General features: G+C 36.6%; 1 protein-coding gene across 4 annotated transcripts; it reads right to left on the reverse strand.

Annotated features, from left to right (window-relative positions):
- Positions 1 to 929: 929 nt before the first annotated feature.
- Positions 930 to 10637, reverse strand: FAM229B (family with sequence similarity 229 member B). 4 transcript variants are annotated; one of them, XM_011364792.2, is made up of 4 exons: positions 10436 to 10637; positions 4081 to 4156; positions 2319 to 2457; positions 930 to 1155 (listed from the first exon to the last, which is right to left on the reverse strand). In XM_011364792.2, exons 3-4 carry the CDS (start codon positions 2441 to 2443, stop codon positions 1038 to 1040), a joined length of 243 nt encoding a protein of 80 aa, XP_011363094.1. In that variant the 5' UTR covers positions 2444 to 2457; positions 4081 to 4156; positions 10436 to 10637; the 3' UTR covers positions 930 to 1037. The 4 variants fall into 4 exon arrangements, with proteins under 4 accessions (XP_011363094.1, XP_011363092.1, XP_011363091.1 ...); XM_011364790.2 differs by having other exon boundaries at positions 4081 to 4237; XM_011364789.2 differs by having other exon boundaries at positions 4081 to 4240.
- Positions 10638 to 10929: the final 292 nt, after the last annotated feature.

The following is a 10929-nucleotide window of genomic DNA, read 5'->3' on the forward strand; positions in this document are numbered from 1 at the left end:
TCTTAGAATTTTTCCATTTATAAATCCCTGGCAGTTTTTCTTTTTCACCTCATGTAGCACACATGCATCTACATCCATGTAATTATAAACTAATAAACCTTTCATTTAAAAAGGTTTATATGTATACTTTCAGGAGCAGCAAGGTAGACAAGAAACTGGTGGAACTGTATCTGACATGACAGTCAGTCTTTTAAAGAATACAATTTCATGGGATGGATATTGGCAACCATCAAAAGGAAAAGAAAGCAGGCTTTTTTGAGGGAACTATCGCAAGAAGAAAAAGAAAACATAGCTGGCCTAGACCTCAAAACTGATCCTTAAGTCTGATCAAACAAAAAGATCCATCTGAAGTTTCTCAATACCAAGTATAGACAAATTCATGATGACTGGCTGGAACTTGAGGTACAGTGTAATGACTGGCCATCATTTTTCCTGGAAAATGGGGTTAGAACCATAGTCTTGACCTTTATAAAATAAAGTTAACCAATAACCTGAACTCCCATATGCAAGCACTTTATATGCTTTGCAGATTAACCATGGACTAAAAACTTTTTTGGTCTTGGACTGAGCTCCATTTCTTACTCCATCTAATTATTCTTGAGCAGAACATTATCAAAAGATATCAAGCCAGAAACTGACTCAGGATTCAAGTGAAAGGATTCGGCTAAGTAGCAACACAAATGTAAACAAAGGAAACCAATCTAAAACATTAGCATTTAGAATGGGCCCTTCTTGATTGATAATCAAGGTGGATTAAGCATCTCGAATAATTGATATTAATGATCCACTGTGAGCAAGATGATCTCTAAGGTAATGTCTAATTGTGAAATACCATTCTGTCTTATCTATCAAAAATAACTGATGGCTTATCACTGTATGTTTTATAGACTACATTTCTCTTTTCCTACTAAAAGTAAATATTTCAACTGTTGTCATCATCCAAAGGTGCCACCACTTTTATTTGTTTACCAGATCATAAGATGATACTGCCCCATTACCCTTGACCTAGTCAAACCTCTACAAAAGACTTAATGATGCTATTTAGGATGCATTTCCTTGCTGCTTTGTGCAGGTGGCTTTCGCATTGTTGCATAGACAGTGATGGGAACATCAGTTATTGTCAGGCAATGACTTCCAGGGCATCTTCGGAGTTGCCTGAATAAAAGAGCAAATGACACGTAGTTAGAGACTAAAAAGGAAATTTTTTCAGAGTACCAAGTATGAGTGCATATTCAACTGTTTTAAATCATTTTGAAATCTTTGAATGTTGTAAAGTTATTATAACACTGTGGCACTGATGAGGCAGACCATTTTAGACTTACGTTGCAAAGAAATTGTGGTCACAGGAAATTCATAAACACAAAGATATTCATTTTGAAAGGTATGCAGTAATGTTAAATGGCAAAGGTGGGGGAGTGGTGCATAGTTGTAAACGTATGATAATGCTATGGCAATTCGTACATATACACAGCTTAAAATCACTTTAGTTGATTTAAAAACTAAAATATTTGTGTAATAATGTAAAACTGAACATACTATTCCACGTGTTGTTCAAATGTTGATAAAATCTCAGGTTTAAAAGAGCCCTGAAATGACATCTAGTTCAAAAATACACCTACTGCTTGAATTTTCTTTCCAACATTCCCATCAAATAATTACCCAACCTTAAACATGTCTAAAAACAAGTGCTTGGTACTTCCCAAAGTAGTCTATCCCATCCTTAAATAACTCTGATTTTTAAAGTACCTATCTTATTAAACTTAAATCACTGTTCTAAAAATTTCCAACCCATAAGAAACCTAGCAATGCCCATAAGAAACCTAGCAATGCAGTATTTGATGTTTTGCTACGGTAAACAGCAGAAATGTGAAACAAACCCTACTATAGTTTTCTTCGATTTTATAATTGAATTTTCTGCCAAAGTTCAAATCAAAGCCAAAGTCACACTAAACCTGAGTCTTCTTCATATTTGTAGCCTTATGCCCAGCACATAATAGCACTAAAGGTTTGCTTGTTTATTCAAATATTATCTAATCATGAGCATATCAACAATAAGAAAACTAACTAAAATTCTACCAAAAAAAAAAAAAAAAAAGAATTGGTCTATCATTAATACATACAGGTACAAAATGCAGACTATGTGCTAAGAAAACCTACGATCTGTTCACATTAATTTACTAACAGCAATATTTGTTAATGCTAATTAATAATAGCAATGTTTCTGGGCTTTTATCTTGCTAATATTGAACATCAGCTAAAGTTTGTATTGATGACAGCCATTACACATTTCCTCAGTTTTCAGTATAAGGAGACTTAACCTGGTCGGTGACATCTCTTTCCCGTTACAGGCAGCACTGGAGCTCAGGCCAGGTTCCAGCCCAACTGAAGAATCTCCTCCTTCCACTGGAAACCTCAGTGGCTGGGTCCCAAACCGAAAAGGCATAATTCACTGAAAACCTATATTAGAAAATTATAATAATGGAGGAGGGGATGAGTTGTCTTCAAATAGTTGTTTGAAATTTTTAATGTTACTATTTTGTTACAGGCATATACAAACATTCTGAAAATTACATTTTAAAATATCTATAAAAGTATATAGATACTATATTGTATAGCTCTTTACATAAAATGTTATCTTGCAACAAACACAAAATAGTCACTAGATAATAAAAGTAAACTATGTCTTATGGTTAACAAAACTAAAGTCCATTTCTGCTGTGTGAAAAAAAAAATTCAGTTTGCCTTTAAATGGTTGTGGCAATCAACAAGCTTGAGCCCCTGCACCCACTTCCCACTGCTTCTCTGCCTATCTAAGCCCTTTCTTCCTTTGAAATAACAGCTGAGTTTCACATCCGCCTTCTATTCCTAGTTATCATTCATTCCTCTCTGCCTCTCCACATTTACAGTGCATTAGTTAAGAAAGTGTCTTGGGAGAGTTGGATTGACTATGTGATCTTAAGCAATGTACTTAACCAAGTATGTTTTTCAAGGGTAAACTGAGAATAATAATAATATCTACCTCCACAGTAATAGTGAGAATTAAATAGATAATACATATAAAGTGCAGTATCTAACACATAGTGCTCAATAAAGGCTACCTAATATTAACAGCAGATGCTACTAAGCATTATTAATATATATGCACATATATAAGGTAATGTATGTATGAGATATATATGATATACATACAAACACACACACACACACACACACAGAGCTATGTAAAATAAGCTCCTACTACCTACCGGTGCCTCTGCTTGGAACTCTTCCGCACCAAACTGCTCCCACCCTTTGCTTGTTAAAGCCAATTCATTCATTAAGTATGAATATATTTTTCACTTTCTCAGAGGAGCCATCCATAAATATTCCCCATTATATAAGTTTTCATAGCACTCTTTATATCTACTTTGTAACAGTTATCATCACTCTAATTCAGGATTTCTCAATCATGACACTATTGACCTTGGGGCCAGGTAATTTTTTGTTAGAAAGAGAGGAGACTGTCCTGTAAATAATAGGATGTTTTGCAGCATCCAAGGCCTCCACTCACCACATGCCAACAGCATCCCTCCCCAAAAGTTTTGACAGTTCTCTGGTGGAGAAAAGGGATAAAGGGGATTCCCTCTTGTTGAGAACCAGTACACTAATTTTTTTTTGTTTAATCATTGTACCCCCAACCAATTCCACATCTGTCTTTGTCACCACTGACTGATTCCTTAACACCCAGAACAGCACCTGGCACACAGTGGGTCAGGTATTACTCTATCTTGTATTAACTTGCATGTCTTCATCAAAGGACAGGAACAGTGAAAAATGTGTTATATCTGTTTCTTATGCATAGTTCAATATTCTGGGCCGTATAAGTAAATGTGTATTATAGTAATAACAAAACTAAATTATTAAAATTTAGGGATGTGATTATTATACAACAGTTTTTATAGACTGTGTCAACTATCAAGGGAAAAAAGTGTCATGCTCAATGACAATTATAAAATCATAGTAAAATCTATGGTTTAGTATAACTATCTATCTTATGTAGATATTAAGTTTTAACTAACTTGATCAGAGACACAGACTTACCAAAATAGGCTGAGTCTGATTCCTGTAGAGGTGAATAAATCAATTGCTTCTACTGACCTTCCATAGAAGGCTGGAACTGACAAAGGAATGATGATCAAATGTTCCAGTGACACCCAGAAATTATGACATCAGAAGATTCTTTCACATAGTTTCCTATCTGCTAAGAATAAAATGTCACAATTTATAGCTCTACAACAAGCTAAAACTTAGGTAAAACTTAAGCCTCTGAAGTTTATTTAAAGGTTTTATTCTTCTTTTCACTGCCTTATTCCCCAACAATATAAAATATTTTAATCTGTGAATGAATATATATTATTCTAGACCTATAGTCTAATCAATCTGCACAAAATTGTGTGAGATTCTTCTCACTTTCTATCCCATTTTCCTGTCATTATCTTCCAGACTTTCCTTTAATAACCCAAATTGTAAGTCCAATCTACATATATCCTCACCCCACGCCAACAGCCTCAAACTACACCTTCACAAACTTCCCTGTAGCTTTTCCTGTGTAGGATTCTTTATAACTCTAATGCCTAGATTACCTCTTCTTTCCTGTTTCCTCAAAAGAGTCTTGAAATTCCTAAATGACAGGAACAATGACAATTGAGAAAGGAAGAAAACATCTTGTACTGTCTGTCCTCTCTATTCTGTTCCCTGGAAACTAAGGGTATCCTCTTCATAACATCTTTGCCAAAGGAATGATGATCAAATGTCCCAGTTACACCCAGAAATTATGACATCAGAGATTCTTTCATACAGTTTTCTACCTGCTACAGAATAAAATTCATAGCTCCAACAACAAGCTGAAGTTTATCTTCTGAATTTCCCTCCTTCTCTCAATTTCTATATCAACAGGTTACCTCACTGAATATAATACTTAAGTTTGACTCCTGAGCCAGAACTTTACTCTTCAGCTAACCATTTTTTTTTCAGTTTTCATAGCTGATGACTGAACTGTGAAATGTGAGAATTTTTTACATTTAATGAAAATCTTTTTTAATACTTACATTTTATGTTAAGTTCCCACTGCTCCATTTTCACATGATTTATGTTATGGAAAATTGGCAATTTACATAATTAAATTAATGTTAGACAAAAATCTTACCTCTGCCGCATTTTTCTTACTAGGGTGCTATCTGTGACTAGTTGATCATAATTTTAATATAGAGAAACCATTTAACTGGCCATGTCATCTTCAAATTGAAATAATTGCTGCCCATTGTTAGCTAACGTATCATTAGGACCTAAGCATTTAATACTTAGGATGGCAAAAATTTTTAATACTAGTTTAATGCTAGTTTACATTTTTTAGTGGAGGCAGCAGTGGGAAAATTATGGGTTTGGGCATCAGAATTAGATTTGAATTTTAACACTATGTTAACTTTGAGACTTTGAGCAAATCACTAAAAGTTTATCTGTAAAATACTACTAATTCCAACATCATAGAGCTGTTTTGAGAAATTAAAAAATCTGACATGTAATAAAGCCAATGTCTGGTACACAAAAATTAAATCAGTACAAGTTTTCTCATCTTTTTGCATAATTCTTGAAATCAAAGTATTGAGATATGATTTCACTTTTTAACAAAGTATCTGCATGTAAAATATTCTTAAATTCCTCTAATTTGCCATTTTTTTTACTAGTTTATTTGGCACAAGTTGTGCCAAGTTTTTTGTTGGATTGTTTGTTTGGTATAGGTGCTACAATGAAACAAACCAAACAGTGGTCTTAATGATGAAACTTTCTAGCACTAGAGTAATATATCAGAAAAAAATGAACTTGACTCTTTAGCAGATCTTCAGAGAAATGAATAAGTGAAGTATAAATGGTGAAAAAAAAAAGATGGTGGAATCTCTAAATACTCTCTCTTAATTCTCAGAAGCCCAAGAATAATAATCTTTCAATCCTCAGGATATTGATTCATGAGCTGCAGAAAAGGAGTGTCTGAACTGGTCATATCCTAAGAAAACTGATCTATTATTATAACTATTCATACAACAAATAATCACTGAGAATCCATCATAAGGCAGGCATGTGTTAAGTGCTGAAGATAAAATATTGAGCGAAACATACACAGTGTCTATCCTAGCACAGTTTACAGGTTAGGGCAGGATACATCCTGGACTAGGATATTAAACTTAAATCTAAAGGATGAGTAGGCATTAACTAGGTAGAAATGGGTAGGAAACAAAGACATTGATACAGTTGGGGAGGTGGCAAACAGAGGAAACAACATGTGCAAAAGTCATCGGCCAGCAGAGAGGACAACAGAAGATCTGAAAAGCCAGTACGACCACAGAAGAAAAAAATAAAAAAGGAATTCAGGCCAGACAGATAGGTAGAAGCTAAACCATGCCAGAACATAAATCCAAGTTAAAGATTTCAGGCTTTATCTTATGAGCAAGGGAGCCCACAAAAGAATTTTAATCTCTCAGGAGCCATAATTAGGTTTCATTGATATTCTATATTAATTTTCTGTTTTCTATTTATTTGATTTCTACTCCAATCTTTAGTATTTCCTTTTTTTTCTGTTTACTTTCGGCTTAATTTGCTATTATTTTTCTAGTTTCTTAAAACAAAAGGGTAGACTTAGCTTCTTAACATAAGCATTTAAGTCTATAAATTTTCATCAAAGCGCTACTTTAGCTTATTTCTACAAATTTTGAAATTAGATACTAGGAATGTGAACAAGTTCCAGCCCTCTGTGAACTCCAGGAATTGTCTGCCTGCTTCTTTCCAGTCATTCTTTCCTCACCCTTGAGTAGTTTCCATACATGCTTGTACTGATCGGCACTCAGTTTAAGACTCATGGGGAATCTCCTGAAGATCTCCAGAATTTTCTCTGTAAACACACTCCTCTCTGGCATTCTGCCCTGCACAATCTAGCTGCCTTGGTCTCCCAGAATTCTCAACATTGTCTCTCCAACTCAGGGTGCCACTGGGCTGTGTTTGGGTTCTAGTCATTAGAAAGAGGTCACTAGGTCCAGCCCAGACTCAAGAAGAGAGGATTACACAAAAATTGGAGGCAGAGACCATTGGTGTCATCTTAGAGGCTGCCTACCACAGATGCTGCATTCTGATGTTATGTCTGAGAATGTTCATGATTTACTTACAAATGTTCATCAAATATTTCTGGCTTTCTGTCTTCCATAAATTGCAATTCTTGGCCCCCTTATGATTATTTGGAGTCTACATGAACTAGTTTGGGCCAGTGAGCTAACAGCAGCCATTAAATGCAATAAAAGACCCTCTTGAGTTGTCTTTCTGCCACAAAAACCAGGAATGTACCAAACAGTGGTAGCTCAGCTACACAGGTATGAGAGCGAGGATAACATAAAGCATAGCTACCATACACCCCACACAATGGAGATGTATCACGTGCAAAAAAAAAAAAAAAAAAAAATTTGTTGTTTTACACCACTGAGATTTGGAGGTTAGTTGTCACCATAGCATAACAAAGTTTATCTTTACACAGACTTAGGTCCAGACTGAGGCACTATCATAACAAAAACCTAAAATATAAGTCACTAGCAAGTAGTCAAGCATCAAGTGACAAGGAAATTGTTCTCAGAGGCTGAAAGGATAGTTATCTATTATTCAGTGGCAAATCTATCAGAAAAACCTTTGGAAAACGCTGTGATAACCTAGAAGGCAGATGATTTACTAATGAACTTGAGTGCTAGGTAAAGAGATTGGAAGATAGATCGTTAATACCATGTTGGTTGCAGTTGGTTGTGTTTGTCAAGTTATACATAAAAGAGATGGGCTCAGAAATGCACTGTGCAAGCAGGAATAAAAATGGATAGAGTACGTACAAATTCAAATTATATTTTAATGACAACTTTGAAAAGATATAGGAGTATAATTTTCTTGGAACACATTTTGCTCCCCTTCAGAACTTTGTAACATTTTCTCAGTATCTTCCAGTACTAAATTGCTATAGATGAACCTAATTGTTTGGTTTTTTTTTCCTCCATGCTTCACTTTTGTTTCTTGCCTGGGTACCCAAAGAATTCTTTATTCTGAAAATTGAGTAACTTAACCAGAATATATCTTAGTGTTAGTCAATAGACTATAGAATTTTCCCTGGGGAACAGAGTATATCTTTTTAACCTACAGATTTTTCTTCCTTATTTATTTATATAAGTAAGGAGACTTTTTATTTCATTTGCTGTAGTCTCTATTTGAGGGGCCCTTATTGATCTTACATTGAACTATACTGGTCTCTTTCATATGTAATGTCTTCTAAGAGGTTTAATACCTTTGTCCTTTGCTTCAGTATTCTCTTTGATTTTCTCAAGCTTCTATTCTACATCAGTAATTTGAATTTCAGCTCTCTAGTCTGCTTCTTCATGCTTCTAATTATTCATTAGTCCTTTAAGGTGTTTTGGTCTTCCATCAATTTCCTTTGCTTTGCTATTGTGTAGTGAAATTCTCCTTGACTTTTACTTATCTGAAACCTTTTCTTCTACTTACAGCTAGAGTGTGAAAGGTAAGTCACATTTTCTTTTTCATTTTTCTTGTATCAGAAGAGGTATAGTAGAGAGAATTCCACTAGAGCTGCGTATAACTTTTCAGGATGGCCTGTGTTCTGCTTGCTCTTCTGAGAGTTTGTTGAATATCTTTAAATGAGGTCTCAGTCCATCTAATTAGGAATGTATTCAACACCAGGATATGTTCAGATTTATGACTTCAAAGTGGACTCCTGGAAATTATAAACTCTAAAAAGTTTTTCTGCTTCTACTGAGGTCCTAAAGTGGTGGTATATAAGGTTCCACCTTGACTCTTAAGCAGAATTACCTCTCAGTCTTATTCCCTCAGAATGAAGTTACTAATGAGACTTGTTAGGGCTTTCTTAATTTGACTTTTTTCTCATATATGACCTCTGAAGAATAACGACTGGGATTGAACCACTGCATGAGCGGTGGAGCTTTGCAGAAGCCAAAATATCAGAGGAGCTGGAACCACATAGTTTACCAATGCAGACATACAAACTGGACCAAAGTTTGAAAATTTTGGAAGCCCCAGACTTTGGGACTTCAATATCAGGCCTTGAAGTAAAGTGTTAGAGGTAACTGACTGTACTTCCACCACTGACTCCATGCTCAGTAATAAGCATTTAAAATCCAACAATTGCAAAAAAAAAAAAAAATTTTTATTAAATCACAAAAGATATAAGTACTAAGGTGAAAAACATCCAAACGGAAATGTAGGAGAGCCTGGAAACCATGAACCACCATTGTAACTTCAAACTTACCAGCTAACAGAAAAATGCAGTAACAACTACTTATTTGTTTTGGTGGGAAAATAGGGTGCTCCAATCAATCGACCATTGTAGTTTCTATTGCCACACATTAGTTGCACATACAATTTAACTTTTTTAATAAAGAAGACCTCCTAGAATCTTGCAGCTCCTCAGAATTTTTGTGGAAAATACTAATTTCAATTCAAAAGTTCTTGAGTTCCTAATTAAAATCTGGTATAAATTGGTCAATAAGGGTTTACAGTAGTATTTTCTAATGTCTGACAATTTTAAGGAGATAGTAATTTTCAGGACTGCCTGATTTTTAAATCTTTTCCTCCTTTCTCACATCTAAACATTGTATATAAATTAAATGCCTAGTTTCAATTTCATCTCTTCCATCAGATCTCTATTTACTTATTTACATCCTCATCCACTGAATCGTAATGCACTTATAATCAGCACCACACAATATTTTAAGTAACAATAAGTATTTTGTGTCTGTGTATCTTTGATTAGATTCTAAATTTCTTGGAGCTGGGGATCTGCATCTTAATTTCTTTTGCATCCTCTAGAGCAGGGGTCCCCAACCCGGGCCTCAGACTGGTACAGGTTGGTGCCCTGCTAGGAACCGAGCCTCACAACCAGAGGTGAGCTACCGGTGAGCTTCATCACATTTGCAGCCGCTCCCCAGCGCTATCTTCGCCTCAGCTCCACTTCAGAACAGGCATTAGGTTTTCATAGGAGCACCCGTCCCTGGTGCCAAAAAGGTTGGAGACCGCTGCTCTAGCGAGCATCCAAGTTAATTTTGGCAGCATACAGCTTCCACAAACACTGGTTGGGTCTCTAAAGCGCCATTTTTGTCAAAGTGTATAACCACCTAGTTTATAACCCTGCGACGCCTATTAGTCTGAGGTTTCTTTGTGCTCATTGACATTCTTCGTTTTCTATTAGAACAAAGGGCTAGGTAGATAAAGGTACTAGCGCAGCGGCGCAACGAATCTTAATAAACGGAATATGACCCACCGCCCAGGGCGTTGAGACTGTGAGCAAAGACTAAACCTCTGAGAGCCCATTAACATGTTTCAAAGCCCCACTCCAACGCCTAGTTACCCGCCAGTTGTCCCGGCCTCCGGAGCTGCCGATTCTAAAAGATGTTGACAAGGCAGCGAGGATCTGCGGTCCGGAGGCCCAGTCTCTATGGTAACGATGAGACGCAGGTACACTGGTGCGGCCTTCTGATGGAAAATCTTTGCCTGAACCTAGAGAAGAGAGTAACTACGGCAGCGACTTACGGCAGCGGCGTGACTTACGGCCGCCCGGGCGGAATACCAAGGACTGCCCGGGCTCCCGGTGTCCAGGGCAGACCTCACCGCAGCATGACTCAGTCGGTGGTCGTACAGGGTAAGTTGCGCCAAAAGGGTGAGGGCTCGGTGGGCGCGGAGCCAGGCGGACTTGTTTTCAGCCTCATGTCTATTCTCTTTTCCTTTCATCGCAGTTGGCCAGTGCGGAAACCAGATTGGCTGCTGCTTTTGGGACTTGGCGCTGAGGGAGCACGCCACGGTCAATCAGGTGCTGGTCCCGCCCTCCGAGAGCCCCCCTCCTGT

The sequence above is a fragment of the Pteropus vampyrus genome, unplaced genomic scaffold (assembly GCF_000151845.1).
Source record: "Pteropus vampyrus isolate Shadow unplaced genomic scaffold, Pvam_2.0 Scaffold101, whole genome shotgun sequence".
Classification (NCBI taxonomy): Eukaryota; Metazoa; Chordata; class Mammalia; order Chiroptera; family Pteropodidae; genus Pteropus; species Pteropus vampyrus.